Source organism: Globicephala melas, chromosome 1 (assembly GCF_963455315.2).
Source record: "Globicephala melas chromosome 1, mGloMel1.2, whole genome shotgun sequence".
Classification (NCBI taxonomy): Eukaryota; Metazoa; Chordata; class Mammalia; order Artiodactyla; family Delphinidae; genus Globicephala; species Globicephala melas.
Genome location: NC_083314.1, coordinates 79633577 through 79654103, shown reverse-complemented (window position 1 = coordinate 79654103; position 20527 = coordinate 79633577). Strand labels below are relative to the sequence as shown.

The window sequence follows — 20527 nt, the reverse complement described above, 5'->3', positions numbered from 1 at the left end:
AGCCCACCCCTGTGCCACAACTAGTGAAGCCCGTGTGCCTAGAGCCCGTGCTCCATAACACGAGAAGCCACTGCAATGAAAAGCTCACGCACTACAACAAAGAGCAGCCCCCACTCGCTGCAACTAGAGAAAGCCCATGCATAGCAACGAAGACCCGACACAGACAAAAATAAATAAATAAATAAATTTATTTTTAAAAATTTTAATGAAATTACAAGATGGTAAAATTTGTGGGACACCCCAGAAGCTATAGTCATTAAAATGCTATATTAGAAAAGAGGAAAAGTCAAATAAATCATCTAAACTTTCACCTCAAGAACCTAGGATAAATAAATAAATAAATAAACGCAAAGCAAGCAAAAGGAAAGAAATAATGGAAAACACAAAATAATAAAATTTTAAAACAGAAAAACAATTTAAAAATAAAACAAAGAATTCTTTAAATAGATCAATAAAATTGACAAACCTCTAGCAAGACACACAACACACAAACTACCAAAATCAGGGAAAAAAACCCAGGGATATCACTAGAGACCCTGAAGAAATCTAAGAGATAATTAGGAATACTAAAACTTACACACATAAATTTGACAACTTAGACCAAAAGGATCAATTCCTTAAAAAATACAAACTAAAACAACTGTTCAAACACAAAATAGTTGATATGAATGGCCTCATACCTATTAGAAAACTGAATTCATAATTTAAGCACTCTCAAAAAAAAAAAATTCTAGGTCAAGCTGATTTCACTGGAGAATGCGACCAAACATTTAAAGAACTAACAGCAATGCTACACAATCTCCTCCAGAAACTATTTGAGGAAGGGGACACTTACCAATTCATCTTTTGAAGCTAGTATTACCCTGATACAAAAACCAGACAAAGACAGTAGAAAAACAAAACAAAAACTAGAGATCAATGTTCCTCATGAAAATAGATGCAAAAATCCTTAACAAAATATTAGTAAATAAAATTTAGCAATTTTAGCAAACAGAATTTAGCAATAGCTAAAGAACTATACAACATGACCATGTGTTTTATTCAAGGGAAGTAAACTGGTTCAATACTTGAAATCAATCAACATATTAATTGGCTAAGAAGAAAAATAACATGATCATATCAGCCTATGCATAAAAAGTATTTGCTAAAATTCAATACCCATTCTGATAAAAACATAGAAAAATTAAAATAAAGTGAAACGTCCTCACCTTGATAAAAGTATCTACAAAAAGAAAGAAAAAAAAAACTACTGCTAATATTATACTTAATGGTGAAAGACAATGTTTTCTCCCTAAGATTTGGGAACTAGGAAAAAATGTTCACTCTCATCACTTATTTAAACATAGTGTGGGAAGTTCTAGCCTGTGCAAAAGTGCAGGAAAAGGAAATAGAAGGCATACAGATCAGAAAGGAAAAAATAAAACTGCCCCCATTTGCAGATTACATGATTGTCTTTGCAGAAAATCCTAAGGAATCTACCAAAACAAACAAAAAACCCTCCTAGAACAAATAAGTGAATTCAACGAAGTTGCAGTATACAAAATAAATATACAAAAATCAATTGTGTTTCTATATACTAGCAATTAACACATGGGCATCAAAATTTAAACTATAAAACCATTCATAACCACTTCAAAAAAGAAAAAATATTTAAGTATAAATCTGTCAAACAGGCACAAGATTTGTATGCTGAAAGAATGCTGATCAAAGAACCAAAGACCTAAATAAATGGAGAGACATACCATGTTCATGGATTGGAAGACTCAACAAAAGATGTTAATTCTCTTCAAACTGATAAACAGGTTTAATGCAATTCCTATCAAAATTCTACCCAGATGTTTCTGAAGATATAAACATGACCATTCTAGGGACTTCCCTGGTGACACAGTGGTTAAGAATCCACCTGCCAATGCAGGGGACACAGGTTCGATCCCTGGACTGGGACGATCCCACATGCCACGGAGCAACTAAGCCTGCAAGCCACAACTACTGAGCCCATGTGCCTCAACTACTGAAGCCCGCATGCCTAGAGCCCGTGCTCCACAACAAGAGAAACCACTGCAATGAGAAGCCTGTGCACTGCAATGAAGAGTAGCCCCTGTTCGCCGCAACTAGAGAAAGCCTGCACACAGCAATGAAGACCAAACGCAGCCAAAAATAAAAAAAAAACTAATGGTAAAAAAAAAAAAAAAACTAAAAAACTAATTGTATTAAAAAAAATGTTTTTAACTAAAAAATGTTTTTAAAAAATTAGGGCTTCCCTGGTGGCGCAATGGTTGAGAGTCCACCTGCCGATGCAGGGGACACGGGTTCGTGCCCTGGTCCAGGAAGATCCCACATGCCGCGGAGCGGCTGGGCCCGTGAGCCATGGCCGCTGAGCCTGCGCGTCCGGAGCCTGTGCTCCGCAACGGGAGAGGCCACAGCAGTGAGAGGCCCGCGTACCCAAAAAAAAAAAAAAAAAATTAAACATGGGGCTTCCCTGGTGGCACAGTGGTTGAGAGTCCGCCTGCCGATGCAGGGGACACAGGTTCATGCCCCGGTCCGGGAAGATCCCACATGCCACGGAGAGGCTAGGCCCGTGAGCCATGGCCACTGAGCCTGCGCGTCCGGAGCCCGTGCTCCGCAACGGGAGAGGCCACAACAGGGAGAGGCCCGTGTACCACAAAAAAAATAAAAATAAATAAAAAATTAAACATGACCATTCTAAAATTTATACAGGAAGGTAAGGAAACTATAATAGCTAAAACAAAGAAAAAGTGGGAGAAAAATCTACCTGAAAGACTTCTAATATAGCTACAGCAATTAAGACTGTGTGGCCCTGGCAAAGGGACAGACACTTAGATCGATGGAACCCAGAAACAGACCCACACAAATATGCCCAAATGATTTTGACAAAAGTGCAAAAGCAATTCAATGGAGGAAAGATAGCCTTTTCAACAAATGGTGCTAGAGCAACTAGACATCCATAGGCCAAAAAATGAACCTTGACCCCTTATACAAAAATTAATCAAAATGGATCATGGACTTATATGTAAAGTGTAAAACTATGTAACTTTTAGAAAAAAACACAGGAGTCGGACTTCCCTGGCGGCGCAGTGGTTAAGAATCCGCCTGCCAGTGCAAAGAACACGGGTTCGATCCCTGGTCTGGGAAGATCCCACATGCCGCAGAGCAATTAAGCCCGTGTGCCACAACTACTGAGCCTGCGCTCTAGAGCCCGTGAGCCACAACTACTGAGTCCACGTGCCACAACTACTGAAGCCTGTGCACCTAGAGCCTGTGCTCGGCAACAAGAGAAGCCACCGCATAAGAAGCCCGCGCACGGCAACGAAGAGTAGCCCCCGCTCGCCGGAACTAGAGAAAGCCCACACGCAGCAATGAAGACCCAACACAGCCAAAAATAAATAAATAAAAATAAATTTTTAAAAAAATAGGACAAAATCTGCAGGATCTAGGGGCTAGTCAAAGAGTTCTCAGACTTGGTACCATAAGCATGATCCACGAAAGGAAAAACTGGCAAACTGGACATCACTGAAATGAAAACCTTTTGCTCTGTGAAGGACATCACTGAAATGAAAAACTTTTGCTCTGTGAAAGACTGTGAGAGGATCAAAAGACAAGTTACAGAGTGGGAAAAACATTGCAACAAAGGACAAAGGACTTGTATCTAGAATATAAAAAGAACTCTCAAAACTCAACAGTAAAAAAAGCAAACAGTCTTTTTTTTTTTCTTTTTTTTTTTGCGGTACGCAGGCCTCTCACTGCTGTGGCCTCTCCCGTTGCGGAGCGCAGGCTCCGGACGCACAGGCTCAGCAGCCATGGCTCACGGGCCCAGCCGCTCCACGGCATGTGGGATCTTCCCGGAACGGGGCACGAACCCATGTCCCCTGCATCAGCAGGCGGACTCTCAACCACTGCACCACCAGGGAAGCCCTACACTAGTAATTAGTTTCCTTCTCTTACTGCATTATTGCAAGGGTTCTTAATCTGTGTGTCAATGGATAAAATCCACCGGTAAACTTGTATGAAGAACAATTTTCTTTCTTTACTTTCATTAATCTCTAGCTGAAATTTAGCATTTCCTTCAATCATGAAAGTACAGTATAACAGTAGTTTTAGCAGTATCTGTGATTTTGTCATCAATAAAATCAGATATCACATGACAGTTATTACAGATATCTAGAATTACTGTTACATTCAATACTACTTTGAGAATATGGCAATTATTAGACTTGTCACTACATCTTATTTATTGTGTTAATAAAGAAGAAACATTAATTTTTGTATTACAAATTTGTAATTTTTTATATTCTGATAGCTATATTTTTAATAGAATTGATTTTTCAAAATACTATGTAGTGTTATTTACACTCTGAACAACATTCTATGGGTTCAACAGGGAGAGCAAGCTGCACGCCAGGGTGATCTGGGGGCCTAGGGACCTGCCCCACCAGCTCACCAGAGTTTCCTCCCATGTGCAAGTCTTTCTGCCCCTCACCAGGGTCTCCAACTTGGCCCAGACCAGAGAAGGTTTTTATTTAGGAGTGGATGCAACACAAAAAGTGTGATGAGAACTTTTGAAGCCTCGAAGCAAAAGTGTTACTCCTTGGCTTTACAGTGAGTGCATGGATAATCAGTGATAATAATGACTAATTTTTTTCTATGTCTTCACTGTGTGCCAGGCACTGTGCTGGGCAACTTGTGTGCCTCTCATTTATTCCCACAATGACCCAATGAGGTTGAAGAAGCGTTCAACAAATGTCACCAGTCATAGGGGTCCACGTGATACAAAAGGTTAAGAATCTCTTTATTTACTCACTTTTTTTTTTTGGCCATGCCATGCAGCTCGTGGGATCTTAGTTCCCTGACCAGGGATTGAACTCAGGCCCACGGCAGTGACAGCAAAGCACCAAATCTTAACCACTGGACTGCTCAGGAATTCCCATATTCTGATTTAATAGTCTTTTTTTCTTTAAATCAGGAATGGATTTTTAAAAATCAGAAACAAATGTTTTTATAAAGCATTTATTGATACAATCATTTTTCCCCCTTTAGTTTGTTAACGACCCAAGTATATAGGTTTTCTCAGGGTGACCAATCCTTGAGTTCCTGGAATAAATCTTGCTCAATAAATTGTAGTGGGCTGAAGAGTGTAAAAATGCATGTCCACAGAGACGCAGAATGTGACCTTACTTGGAAATAGGGTCTCTGAAGATATAATTAGTGAAGACGGAGATCATATCGAGTTAGGATGGGCTCTAAATCCAATGACTGCTGTTTTTATAAACGTAATGAGACAGACATTTGGATACAGAGACTGGAGTGATGTGTCTACAACCTAGAAAAGAGGGAACCTAACCAGCCAATATCTTCATTTCGGACGCTGAGTCTCCAGAGCTGCAAGAGAATAAATTTCTGTTGTTTTAAGCCCTCTAGTTTGTGGTAATTTGTCACTACAGGCCCGAGGACCTAATATAATAATGATGTATGATTCTTTTAACATACTCTGGATTTAACTTACTAAGATTAGCTCCTTTTAAATGGAAGAGGAACTTAGCGTGATGTTAAGTGTAGCACAGTTAAGGAGTATTCTTAGTGCACTGAACAAAAGCACCTTCTATTAAAATCATAACTTGACATAAATTACAGAAAAATAGTAAATATTTTAGTCAACACAGTCTCCCAAATTTATAGAAAAGGTACTTCTCGGGACTTCCCTCATGGTTGAGTGGTTAAGACTCCGCACTCCTAATGCAGGGGGCCCAGGTTCGATCCCTGGTCAGGGAACTACATCCCGCATGCTGCACCTAAAGATCCCGCATGCTGCAAAAAAGATCCTGCACGCGGCAATGAAGATCCCGCGTGCTACAACTAAGACCCAGCACACCCAAATAAATAAATAAATAAATTTTAACTAAATGTGACTTCCTTTCCTGAAATAGGAGAAATAATATAAAACTAAGTCATTGAAAACATGAATGAGGAAAACAGAAATGATAAAGGAAGCATTAAAAGTTGAACAGATAATGAAATGTTCAAAAAGAAATGTTGATAACAATAATTCATCATATTCCTACCTTGTATAAAATATGAACCACTTTGGATGTGTTTTCTTTTTTTCATAAACCTATTTATTTACTCTTTTTTTTTTTTTTTTTTTTGCGGTATGCGGGCCTCTCACTGTTGTGGCCTCTCCCGTTGCAGAGCACAGGCTCTGGACGCGCAGGCTCAGCAGCCATGGCTCACGGGCCCATCCGCTCCACGGCATGTGGGATCTTCCCAGACAGGGGCACGAACCTGCATCCCCTGCATCGGCAGGCGGACTCTCAACCACTGCGCCACCAGGGAAGCCCTATTTACTCATTTTTATTTTTGGCTGCGTTGTGTCTTTGCTGCTACACGCGGGCCCTCTCCAGTTGTGGGGAGCAGGGACCACTCTTCCCTGTGGTGCACGGGCCTCTCATTGCTGTGGCCTCTCCCGCAGCAGACCACCGGCTCTAGGGGCAAGGGCTCAGTAGTTGTGGCTCTCAGGCTCTAGAGCGCAGGCTCAGCAGTCATGGCACACAGGCCCAGCTGCTCTGCAGCATGTGGGATCCTCCCGGGCCAGGGATCGAACCCATGTACCCTGCACTGGCAGGCAGACTCCCAACCACTGTGCCACCAGAGAAGTCCTGGATGTGTTTTTTAATATTTTACTTATTATTCCTAAAACCTACCTCCAAATTATATTTATAATAAACTGCATCTAAACTCAAAATACAAAACCTCTTTTATGCATGTCTTTTGTTACATGCCCAAGCATTATAACTGCCTTTAATACTGGATAAAGAGAGTACTCAAATACTCACCATTAAAATGTTGATGCATCACAAAGCTACAGTAATCAAAATAGTGTGACAGTGGCATAGAGACAGACACATAGACCAACAAAATAGAATACAGAGCCCAGAAATAAAACCTCACATATACGGTCAAACGATTTTCAACAAGAGTGTCACAACCGTTCAATGGGGAAAGGATAATCTTTTCAACAAATGGTGCTGGGAAAACTGGATACCTGCATGTTAAAAAAAATGAAGTTGTATCCTTCCTTACATTACCTAATATACAAAAATTAACTCAAAGTGGATCAAAGATCTAAACGTAAGAGCAAAAAGTATGCAACTCATAGAAGAAAACAGGGAAAAAGCTTCATGACACTGGATGTGGCAATTTCTTGGATATATCAAAAGCACAAGCAACAAAAGTAAAAAATAGATAAATTGGACTTCATCAAAATTAGAAATTTTGTGCATCAAAGAACACTGTATCAACAGAGTAAAAAGGCAACCCACAGAATGGGAGAAAACAGTTGTGATCCATGTGTGTGATGAGATTAAAATCCAGAATACATAAAGAACTCCTATGACTCAACAACAACAAAAAAAGACAACCTAATTAAAAAATGGACAAAGGACTTGAACATGTTTCTCCAAAGAAAATATACAAATGGCCAATAAGCACATGAAAAGATGCCTAATATCACTAATCATTAGAGAAATGCAAATCAAAACTACACTGAGATATCACCTCACACCCATTAGGATGGACACCATGAAAAATAAAAAAAATAATAATATGTGTTAACAAGGATGTGAGGGAATTGAAACTATTGTACACTTTTGGTAGGAATGTAAAAGTGGCAGCCACTACTGAGAATAGTATGGAAATTCCTCAAAAAATTAAAACTACAATGAATATATAATCCAGCAATTCCACTTCTGGGCATATACTAAAAAGAACTGAAATTTGAAAGTAGGGTCTTGAAAAGACACTTGTACAACACCCAGGTTCAAAGCAGCATTAGTCACAAAAGCCAAGAGGAAGAAGCAACCCAGTGTTGATCAAGATGAATGGATCTTTAAATACATAGCATATACATCCAATGGAATACTATCCAGCCTTTAAAAAGAAGGAAATTCTGCAACATGCTACAACATGGATGAACCTTGAAAATATTATGCTAAGTGAAATAATCCAGTCACAAAAAGACAAATACTGCAGGATTCCACTTATATAAGGTACCTAGAATAGTCAGATTCATAGAGTGCAGAATGGCGGCGTGGGCTGGAGGGACTGGGGAACAGGAAGTAATTGTTTAATAAGTACAGAGTTTTAATTTTGCAAGATGAAAAAGTTCTGGAAGTGGATGGTGGTGATGGCTGCATAACAATGTGACTATACTAATGCCACTGACCTGTACACTTAAAAATAGTTAAAAAGAATATGAAAAATAATGTACATATAATGGTGTAACTGAGTCATTTTGCTGTACATCAGTAATTAACACAACATTGTAATTCAGCTACACTTCAATTAAAAATAAATTTTAGGGGCTTCCCTGGTGGCGCAGTGGATAGGAGTCTGCCTGACAATGCAGTAGACACGGGTTTGTTCCCTGGTCCAGAAGGATCCCACATGCCGCAGAGCAACTAAGCCCGTGCGCCACAACTACTGAGCTTGCGCTTGAGAGCCCGTGAGCCACAACTACTGAGCCCGTGTGCCTAGAGCCCGGGCTCCACAACAGGAGAGGCCACCGTGATGGATGGCCCGCACACCACAACAAAGAGTGGCCCCCGCTTGCCGCAACTAGAGAAAGCCTGTGTGCAGCAACAAAGACCCAACACAGCCAAAAAGAAATAAATAAAATAAAAATTGTTTTTAAATTGTTAATAAATTTTTAAAAAGTTAAAAAGGCAAATTTTATGTGTATTTTGCCACAATAAAAAAATTTCAATATATAAAAAAATTTTTGAGGTGGATCTATATGATTGAAATGGAAAGTTATTCACCATATATGATATGGAAAAATAAGCTACAGAAAATTATATATAATATAATCCTTTATAAAGGTTATATGCATAACAAAAGCCTGGAAGAATTCATTTCTATTTAGTGCATGCCTATTATATGCCAGGCATTGTTGCAGGCCCTAGAGATAGAACAATAAATAAAAGAGACAAAAATCCTAACTTTTTTTACATGTTAGTGGAAGAGAAAGATAAATTGAGAAATGATTAAAATATAAAATGGGTTGATAATATGAAACTGACATTTTATTTATTTATTTATTTTTTGCAGTACGCGGGCCTCTCACTGCTGTGGCCTCTTCCGTTGCGGAGCACAGGCTCCGGACGCGCAGGCTCAGCGGCCATGGCTCACGGGCCCAGCCGTTCCACAGCACGTGGGATCCTCCCGGAACGGGGCACGAACCCGTGTCCCCTGCATTGGCAGGCGGACTCTCAACCACTGCGCCACCAGGGAAGCCCGAAACTGACATTTTATAGGTAAAAAATGGATAGTCATTTCATTTGGTTTGACCTAACGATATGTTATATAGTGATAAATGTGGAGAAAAATAAACTAGGGGAGTCAACTCAGAAATACATAAAGGTTCCAGCAATTTTAGATGCTGAGGGAAGACCTCGCTGAAAAGGTTAACATTTAAGGAAAGGTCAGAAGGAGGTAAAGGAACAAACCATGCAGGTATCTGGGAAAAATGCATTCCAGGCAGAGTGCAAAGACCCAGAGGTGAGAGCATGCCTAAGTTCTAGAAATGGTGTGGATGACATCATGGCTAGAATGGAGTGAGCAAATGTTACACAATAAACTATTAACAGTCGTTATCTATGGGATGGCATTTAGAGACTCCTATATTTGATTTTCTACATATCCATTTCGTTTTCTCTTTTACATTAAACATATATTACTTTTACAATCAGGAAATGCGTGATCCCAATTTTTTAAAAAGAAAATTTATGTGCATGTGTCTATGTGTGTGGCATGCATTGAAAATCTTAGAGAACACAAATCAAACTCTAAAGTGAGATAAATCTAGATTCCAATCCTAGGGTTACCACTTACTACGTATGACCTTGGGCAAATTATTTAATCTCTCAGGGTTTATCTGTAAAATGTAGCTAATGACAGTACCTACCTTTGGGGAAGATTAAATTAGATACTGCACGTGAATAGTGCCTGACACATTGTAAAGTACGCCTTGAATAGTAGCTTTGTAAAAATATATCGAACACCAATTTGTTAACTGGTTTTGCCATTACTAATTTTTACATTACAAAAGTAATATATTAAAATATGGATATACAGAAACTCAGATGTAGACGTCTCTAAAAATACTCAATACAGAAGCAAACAGTCAAAAGTAAAATCCTCCACACATATACCCCAGCTTCCCCCATGGGAAACTGCTGTTAACATTTTGATACGAATCCTTCCAGACCTTTTTCTATACACCATATATTACAGGGTTTTAGCAATTTTTACATAACAAAGGAGAGGGACCATATTATATTTATTCTGAAACTTTTATTTTTTTCCAATTAACAATGTATCTTGGAAGGTATATCATGTCAATAAATACTGTTAGCTCATTCTTTTTAAGTTATACAGTATTTCATAGTACAAACGTACACATTTATGACATTCAAACTATCATTATCATAAATAATGTTTCAATGAATATCCTTGTATATCTTTAAGCAAAGATGCCAGTATTACCTACAACTAAAAAATTTCTAAAAATGACTCACTGGATCTAAAGGAGCATATTTAAAACTGCCCATTAACCTCCAAGAAGGTCATACCAATTAAGAACCTCACCAATGGTATCAAATTATCCATACCTCCAACAGCACTGGACCTTAGCAATCTTCAAATTTTTACTAATTTTCCAGGTATAAAATGATTATCATTGTTGGTTTGATGTGGATTTCTCTATCATTAGTAAAACTGAGTTTACTTTATATGTTATTACTATTAACTTTTTCCAGTTAAATTTTAAATAGCTAATATATGTAACTTTCCTAAGAAAAAACAAAATTTTCCCATAAAAAATAAATTCCATACTTTCAATAATAGGTTTTTATGGGATCTAAAGGATAGAGAAATTTAGAGAAAAAAAAGATAATTGAGATGGTTTAAATTAAGGTCTGACACACTCCCTAGCACAGAGAAGGTACTCAACAGGAAGGAAAAACTAAAGGAAATAAAGCTACCAGCCAGCCAGCCAGCCAGCCAGCCAGGAAGTTTCAGAAAAGTTGGTCAAGCTGGACCTCAGAAAAACTAAAGAAGAGGAAAAAGACATTCCACATAGACAAAAGAACATGAGCAAATCATAAAGGGAGGTATGAACATAGCTGTGAGGAGGTGTAGGGAAACAGGCCTGTAAAGAGCAGAGTCTGTATTCAGGAGAAAATATAAGATGTCAAATGCTAGCCAACTGTAAGAAGGCCTTGAATGCCAAGATGAAATCTTAAATCTGATTCAATAAGCAACTGAAAGACAAAATATATTAAGTCAGAGTGACAAGAAGAAAATGTAAGTTAAAAGATTAATTTGACAGATTTAAAATTTGAATAGAAGCAGGGAAACGAGACTAATCAAAAATGAGGTGTGGGGTGTAGAAGGCAGGGCAAATGAAAGCTAAAATAAAAAGGATTAGTTTGATATCTGTTTAAGCAGCAGGTGGATTCCCAGATCCTCTCCCCGTCCCTTCCAGCAGGGAAAATGCCCCTCCACCACCCAGTCAAAAAACTGATTTATTCTCTGAAGAGTGTAAACCAGAGGTTCTCTGGACTGGGGAACACCAGACAAATTTGAAAGTGAGGTTACAATACTGAAAACAGGGTAACTAACAGCAATGTATGCAAAATGGATGTATCCTGTTGTACTGCTTCTTTCCTGTATTCCATGTTTCCTCTTTCTTGGTTTACTCTCGCCTATTGGTAAATCTCATCCCCTAGTAAGTTCCTGAGAAAGAGTATAAGGGAGACCTTGGGTATGTGAAAATATCTTTCTTCCACTTCACTAACTGATAGTTTGCCTAGGTATGGAATTCTGAGTTGGAGATTACTTTCCCTCAGAATTTTGAAGGCATTGCTCCATTGTCATCTATCTTCCAGTGTGACTACTGAGAAGCAAAACTAATCTGATTCCTTACCTATTTATTTTTTTTGCGGTGCGCGGGCCTCTCACTGCTGTGGCCTCTCCCGCTGCGGTGCACAGGCTCCGGACGCGCAGGCTCAGCGGCCATGGCTCACACGGGCCCAGCCGCTCCGCGGCATGTGGGATCTTCCCGGACTGGGGCACAAACCCGTGTCCCCTGCATCGGCAGGCAGACTCTCAACCACTGCGCCACCAGGGAAGCCCCCTTCTTATTTTTAACTGACCAATTTTCTTCTCTCTGGAGCTTATAGGATACTCTTTGTATTTGATGCTGAAATTTCATAATAATGTGCCTTGAGTGGGTGAGTTTTTCATTCATTGTTCTGGCTCCTTCAATTTGAAAACTCTTGCCTTTTACTTCTGGGACATTTTATTTAATCAAAAGTTAAAAGTTTGGTTAAAAGAAATAAAAATGGATGTCACTGGGGAGAAGAAGCTGAGAGAAGGGGTAGAGGACTGCTGTTTTTATAACAAATCATGTAACACTAAGTCATTAAATATATGCATGGGTAATTTTTATTAAAATAATTTTTAACATATATATGTTTAAATAAATATATTTTAAGAATCACAGATGTAGAAAACAAACTTATGGTTACCAAGGGGGAAAGGGGGAGAGGGATAACTTGGGAGATTGGGATTGACATATACACACTACTATATATAAAACAGATAACTAATTAAGAACCTACTTATATAGCACAGGGAACTATACTCAATACTCTGTAATGACTTATATGGGAAAAGAATCTAAAAAAGAGTAGATATACATATATGTATAACTGATACACTTTGCTGTACAGCAGAAACTAACACAACATTGTAAAGCAACTATAATCCAATAAAGATCAATTTTAAAAAATTAATAAATACATCTATTTTGGGTATATATTTTATATGGTTAAAATGTTTTATATGTTTTAATATCCTTATATGTTTAAAAATGCTTTTTTAAATGCAAAAAAAAACAAGATGTGATAACAAATCAGATAAATACATAAAAGAATCCAAACACATCTAATTGCTTAACCTGGGGAACTGGAAAAACTGCAATAGTCACAAAAGATACAGAAAAGTTAGGAAGGTCAGCAGATCTGAAGGAAATACTAGTGACTATATATATATATATATATAAAAAAAACATGTTACAGTTATTCAAATAAAGTTTTTTTTTAAATAGATGAAAATACAGGAAAAGAAGCTTATGTGAGAAGACAGGAATAAAAATTTTAGAGAGTCTTCAATATATAAAAGATAAATGAGGGAAGGAGATACAGTAGTTACCAAATAAATGTTTAATTGAGGCAGGTAGGTGGGCAAATAGAAATGAAGGAAGTTGACTGGCTTACTAATTAATTAATCAATTAAGAGCTCCAGTCCCAGGAGTGAGACTAGAAAAGGAGAAGCATAATGAACAAGAAAAAGAAAATGAGCAGGCCTAAGGAACAAAGAAGGAAGAGTCAGTGAGAAAGAACAAGCAATGCAGTGTCTCTGAAGCCAAATTCAAGAAGTTCATCAAAAAGGGACAATAATGGGGTATGAAAAACTAGGAGAAGGATTCCAGTAAGAGTTAAGGATTCCAGTAAAAGTTGTTTAAAGAGGTGAAAAACAACTATGAAGAAAGAATACAAGAAGTTATAGAAACGATTTTAGGAACTGCAACACTCTTCCAGCAACTTTTTCAGCACCTTGCACTCACTTCTCCATCCAAGCAACTGTGCCATCCTGGCTGTTGGACGTGGTATTTCACCTTCTTCATCTACTAAAAAAGACAATACCCCACCCTCCTCCTCCTCAAAAAGTATCCATTGTGCCACATTTCTGTAGGAAGTGACTTTAAGTCACAATGGAGAAAGTCTTATAACTTAGTAATTAAGAATACTGTCTAGGGCTTCCCTGGTGGCGCAGTGGTTGAGAGCCCGTCTGCCAATGCAGGGGACACGGGTTCGTGCCCCGGTCCGGGAGGATCCCACATGCCATGGAGCGGCTGGGCCCGTGAGCCATGGCTGCTGAGCCTGAGCTCTGCAACGGGAAAGGCCACAACAGTGAGAGGCCTGCGTATCGCAAAAAAAAAAAAAAAAAAAAAAAAAGAATACTGTCTAAAGACCACAAATAATAAATGTTGGTGAGGATGTGGAAAAATAGGAACCCTCAGACACTGTTAGTGGAAATGTAAAACGGCGTAGCCACTGTGCAAAACAGTATGGAGGTTTCCCAAAAAAGACTAAAAATTAAAGTACCATATGACCCAGCAATCCCACTCGGGGGAATTTATCCAAAAAAAACAAAACAAAACACTAATACAAAAGATACTTGTACTCCAATGTTCATAGCAGCATTATTTACAATTGCCAAGATATGGAAGCAACCTAAGTGTCCATCAACAGACAAATGGATAAAGAAGATGTAGTACATATATACAACGGAATACTACTCAGCCATAAAAATGAAACTTGCCATTTGCAAAAACATGGATGGACTTGGAGGGTATTATGTTAAGTGAAATAAGTCAAACAGAGAAAGACAAACAATGTATGATATCACTTATATGTGGAATCTAAAAAATAATACATACTCCTGAACGTAACAAACAAGAAACAGACTCACAGATATAGAAAACAAATTAGTGGTTACTAGTAGGGAGAAGGAAGAGGGGAGAGACAAGATAAGGGTAGGGGATTAAGAGCTACAAACTACTATATATAAAATAAATAAGCTACAAGGATCTATAGTACAACAAAGGGCATACAGCCAATATTTAATAATAACTATAAATGGAATATAACCTTTAAAATTGTGAGTCACTATGTTGTACACCTGAAACATATAATATTGTACATCAACTATATTTTAATTTAAAAAAAGAAAAAAAAAACTCCTAAAAAAAAAAATTTGTGTAGACGGACTGCCAGCAATCAAAATGTCTCCACCCACCCCCCAAAAAAACTGTCTCTACCCGCTACTAGCTATGTGACTTCAGACAAACTAATTATTCACTCTGTGCCTTAGTTTCCTCATCTGAAAACAAGAATATTAATATATACCTCATAGGAGTCTTGTAAAGATTAAATGAGGAGACTTCCCTGGTGGTCCAACGATTAAGAATCCGCCTTCCAATGCAGGGGACCCAGGTTCGACCCCTGGTCAGGCAACTAAGATCCCACATGCCGCAGGGCAACTAAGTCCGCGCACCGCAACTACTGAGCCTCTGCACCACAACTAGAGAGTCCACATGCCACAACTATTGAGCCCGTGTGCTCTGGAGTCTGTGCGCCACAACTAAGACCAGACACAGCTAAAATTAAAAAAATAAATAAATAACTTTTTTTAAAGAAAAATATTAAATGAGATAAATATATGAATATTAAGTGAGGTAATATATTTATAACAATATCTGGCATATAATTATTGTTAGCTATTATAAATTAATTCATGTTGTTAATGGTTTAATTAGTGTTATCCTTTCAAAGGTATTTTCATATTAACAGTGCATAAAGATATGAACCTCTAATGCCAGGTTTTACAACATTCATTTATTCAACAAACATTTACTGAACTGTAGTCCTACGTACTAGGCACCCCTGGGAGCAGTAGGGTGCTGTGGTGAACAAGGGAGGTAAAGGTCCTACTCTCATGGAACTTAAATTCTAATTAAGTTGTTGAAGTCATAAACTTAGTTTGTCTACTCAACTAGAGAAAATGTGAAGGGACAAATACAAAATGAAGAAATGATGAAAAGAGATGCAAATTTAGAGAATTTATTTGGAAACTAAGAGACGGTTTCTAACATACAGAATAGCCAACAAAACAGGAAAGTGTAGCCTGGCATATAGTAAGAACTTAATAGATGTTTAATAAATGTGCCAGTTCCTCTCTCTAGGTTTGTTTTCTTACATGTAAAATGACAGGAGTTACCTTGAATCCAACTCCAATATTCGTTGATGTCTACTTATTGAAATCATCATGGCATATTAGGCAGCATTCTTAAAAACAGATGGCTGTACAGGCAGGGCCTATCATTGGGTGTGGGTGATGGGCCCAAATAGACTCCACTGAGCTCAGGCCTTGCATATCACAAGAGCTTTAAATGTATTCCTTTACTGTTACATCTAAATAAGATCAGCTATACAACCACAGAGACACTGGATAACACTGACAGAAATGTCACCCTTGCACCTCTATACAGGACTATACCGCCAGGGAATTAACATTTAAAATAAATATTGTAAATAGCCTGAAGGGGGAAAAAAAAAGATGGTTCCAAAGATAGTTTCTACAATTAAGGATTCAAATTTTACTAGTTTTGAAATTAAATATGCCCCAAATGTCATAACCTAAGTAAAATCAAGGAAAAAGTGTTTAGTTTCCTTGAGTGTTGCAATTTAGTTTTTTGAAGATCAACCACCACTTGGTACTGTGGAAATCCCTACTGTTACTGCCTTAGAAGAAAGTCATCCATAGCAGACAACCACAAAAGACTTTCACAAAACATCCATGAAACAACATATTCTCATCTGTTAGTGGATTGTTTGAGTAGAGGAGTAGGGCTGGAATGCAAAAAAGTAAAGTGAGAGACCACTATTTCAAAACAACAAGAAAAGTAGAGTTCCAAGAATGCAGAAGTATCTACTTCTTAATTTCTAAAAAAACAGAAAAGATTCAGTTTGGTGCCACAATTCGAACAGCATAAAAAGTATATGGATTAAGGTTCTTTTTCAAAAATGTTAATTGTATTTCAATTGCTGAATTAGTAAACTATATTTAAACACTTTTGAAATAGGTTTTTGCAATAGAATATAATTTTTAAAGTATCTTGGCATTGTAATTTTATACTGCATAAATTCCTATTTTCCTGTATCTGAAAAAGGTTAAGTAAAGGTAATGGGTAAGAAGTCTGCTAATTGATGCTTTAAAAACTATAATTTATGAAGGTAAAAATTATGTGGAAAAAAAAAGTTTTCCTAAGTGTCAGCCTTACAAACCCAAACAAGTGTGTTCCTTCCTTTGCCTTCTACCCGTTCTCTACCCACAATAAATGGTACCTAATACCACAAAAAGAGGTCCCTGGGAAAGAGAACACCAGAATCAAGGAAGAAGAAAACTGCACTCCTAAAAATTCATTCACATCTCTGGTTTGAATACTGAATTATAAATCAAATAACTAATCTATTCCCAAACAGTGCCTTAGCCGATACATTACAAATCACACGTGCAACTTTTTAAATGTTTCTCAAAATGTTTAGTATTATGTAGACAAGAAAGATATAGCCTAAGACTTCATGGACCACCCACCCACTCACTTATCTTGCCACTGCTAAGTAGAATTAGTGAAAAATAATAGAATATGAAGAATTATCAATTACGCAGAAAAAAGCCACCACCACATTAGAACTATTACTTCAACGTAACTCTTAGATTGTGGAGTATAAACTATATCTTACTCTTCTTTTGATCCAGCACCATGTTAAGACATAGAGAAAAATGCAAAGGAACCAGTTCCCCTGCAAGACCCTGAAAGGACACCAACAGTCTCTAAATCAAACTCTAAATACAACTAAAATGATCATCAAGTATTGTTATTAACACTAAGGATTAACTTAAATGAAGCTTAGAAGAGTTAAATAATTATTACCAAAATTCTTTGCAGACATATGTGAGGACAGAACAAACAAGAACCATAGGGAAACTTAACTAGCAAAATGACAAAGTAGAAAAAACTCAAAGAAATCAGTCTGATGTCCCTAGTCCTTAAAATGACTCTAAGGATTAAAGGTTTGACCATGCAACAAAGAATTCTGACCTGAAAACCATTTACTTTCTTTTCACTGAGCACAGTTCATTCCCACCCTGTGTCCCTACATTTATGGTCCTCATTTCCCAAAATGGAACAGGCTATCAAAACTCCACAATGCAGCTATGATCTCTTCCTTTTGATACAAAGGGGCAAAACAAGAATTGAAGGAAGAAAATGCACTTTCTAATTTAATTATCATGTGTTGAACTTGGGATCAATAACTTGTAAGAGATGAGAGAATTATCCAACATCGAAAAAGAACCCTAGGGCTTCCCTTGTGGCGCAGTGGTTGAGAGTCCGCCTGTCAATGCAGGGGACACGGGTTCGTGCCCTGGTCCAGGAAGATCCCACATGCCGAGCGGAGCGGCTAGGCCCGTGAGCCAAGGCCGCTGAGCCTGTGCTCCGCAACGGGAAAGGCCACAACAGTGAGAGGTCCGCAAAAAAAGAACCCTAAAAACTGCAGAAGCAGGCTGCCAAAGGGCAATAAACAAAGTAACTGTTTCATCATAAGCAAGGATTCTGCACAAATGAATGTTATTTTCTGCTTACAGTTTTAAGTTGATATTGATCAGCTAATGAAAATGTGGTCAAGAGATTGTCATTCTGGTTACTGTTGTTTAAAAAACAAAACAAAATAAAGCAACCCAACCCACACTGCTGGGAAAAAAGCTTCTGACATATGCACTAAACTTCTTTACCCAGGCCACCTCTTAATAAGAGAAATGCTTTGCAACTTGACTAGGGTTATATAAGTATTTTGCAATGTGTTATCAGTTTAAAATCTTGTTTATTTACTCCCTAGTTAACAGGTTATTTTACTTCAAGGTCAGGTCTGCCATAATAATAGCATCTTTCTGATTTTATTCCATCACTCAGCACTTCCTGCAATGCAATTTTAGCCATTAACTTTATATCCTTTTCCTCTTAAAATATTTAAAAGATTTAAAAATATGATATTGACATGTGACAAATTAACTTCTTTAAATAGGTCTGTTCCCAGAAACATGGTAGGAAAGACAGTAAATTTCAGTGATTCAATTGTAATAGCAAAAGCTGAGTACTGTAAAATACTACTGCCTTTCAGAGACACGAAAAAAAATCCAGTTTAAGTTTTAACAAGGGAACAGCAGTGAATCCTTCCCACTACCATACTTTCAAGTTATTCACCCCCACCTCTCACTTCTTTTCTAAGGCTATCAAAGATAAGGATTTCTGGGGAATAGCCAAGGTCAGCAAAGTAAACTAGGATCCCTTAAATGAAATACTTCCTAGGGAGAAATAACTGTAATGTACTGGAAAGAGGACTGGGACTAGGAATTTGAAGACCTGATCTGTCTAGACCTGCTGCTGCACTACACCCCATTCCATCTTTTAGACATGACTGACTAGATTTTTAACGTTCAAGCTCCCACTTTAGAAGAGATGTTCATTGAGAAATAGCATGAACTGAACTCTTCTTAAAGAATGGGAACTGCCTTGACCCACCTAACAAGATTTAAATCTGGGTCCTGGATGCTTGCTGTTGGCAAGATCTATCCTGTAACTCAAACATTACACAAACCTCTGCCTTCAGCAGCTAATGACACTAGAGGCAGTTTCAAAGGATAGCCCTCGGATAGGGAGGGAGGAGGTACAGCTTCTTTTTTTTTAAGAAACTGAGTATGAATTCAAAGATTTTTAAAATTTAAAATCTAAACGTTTGGAAGTAACACCTCAGCTAAACAGCAACATGATCCTATGAGTCCCAACTACCTTTAAAGTAAAACGAGCCACACTGCCCACAGTTATTCGGCATCAAGCAGGTCCACAGTGGGCAGAAGGCTGAAAGAGGACTACATCGCACACCAGAAAGCCGCCACAAGAGTGGAGGCGGGCCAGCCCCGCACGGACAGCTGCTCAAACAGAACTCGGGGCAAGGAATCCCCAACTCCCACCCGCCTGCTCCCTCCCTCCACCTCGGGTCTCCCCTGTTCCCCAGGGGCGGGCCCCTCCCCCAGGTCACTCCCCTCCCCCAGGTCACTCCCCTCCCCCACCGCCCCGTAGCCACCCCCACGCGTCTCAGCGCCCTCAGCCCCAACTACGGCCCCTCAGCGCTGGGTCTACCCAGTTGCCAAGCCCTTCAGCCCCTCCTCCTTGAGAGGCACCCCAGTCCTCCGTCTCCTCACCGGGATTAGCAGTAGTCGCCGCCATAGCTGTAGATGCCACCGCCGCCGCACCCCCCCCCCAGTGGGAGGAGCCACCGCCAAGGAACCGGGGGGAGGGGGAGGGGAGAGCCACTCCCCAGACGCGGCGCCGTACTGCCGCCAATGCTACCGCGGAATCCAAGATGGCGGCTGCAGCAACCGCCCCCCGCCTCACCATCCCCAGCCCCTACGACGGAGAGACCCGCCCCTAGAGGGAGCGGGGTCATCCCCAAGGCCAGCCTCCTCGGGAAAACTGACCAATGGAATCGCAAAACGACCAGAAGCAGGACTGGCCACGGAGCTGCCAGCCAGTCCAGTGGAGGAGGGAGGGCGAGGAAGAAGTCCAGCTGTCTCTCTAATTCCGCCTCTTCTACCTTAGAGGTCAGCGATCGAGTGACGTCAGTGAAAAATAATTTTACTAAAAAGCTTCGCTGGGTGGTGGATTCGCCTGGTTGGCCACTCTGCAGATGATTTGTTTTGTAAATCTTCTTTAGGTGCCTTACTGCTTAAACTTCACTTCGTGATTTGTAATCCTTTCTAGTTTTTT

The 20527-nt window shown here is 39.0% G+C and overlaps 1 protein-coding gene and 1 non-coding gene across 6 annotated transcripts in view; one reads left to right on the top strand and one right to left on the bottom strand.

Annotated features, from left to right (window-relative positions):
* The window catches only part of ARNT (aryl hydrocarbon receptor nuclear translocator), a 62610-nt gene extending 42467 nt beyond the window's left edge, over window positions 1-20143 (bottom strand). For 4 of the 5 annotated variants that reach the window (XM_060299805.1, XM_030846401.2, XM_030846402.2 and 1 more), the window contains exon 1: window positions 19963-20143. In XM_060299805.1, coding sequence (XP_060155788.1) covers window positions 19963-19987 — 25 coding nt within the window. In that variant the 5' untranslated portion in view covers window positions 19988-20143. The remainder of the gene's footprint in view (window positions 1-19962) is intronic. The other variant, XM_030846399.3, reaches the window with a different exon arrangement.
* On the top strand, window positions 5715-5787 carry TRNAR-CCU (transfer RNA arginine (anticodon CCU)). The gene has a single exon. It is a non-coding gene; the product is annotated as a tRNA-Arg (tRNA).
* Window positions 20144-20527: the final 384 nt, after the last annotated feature.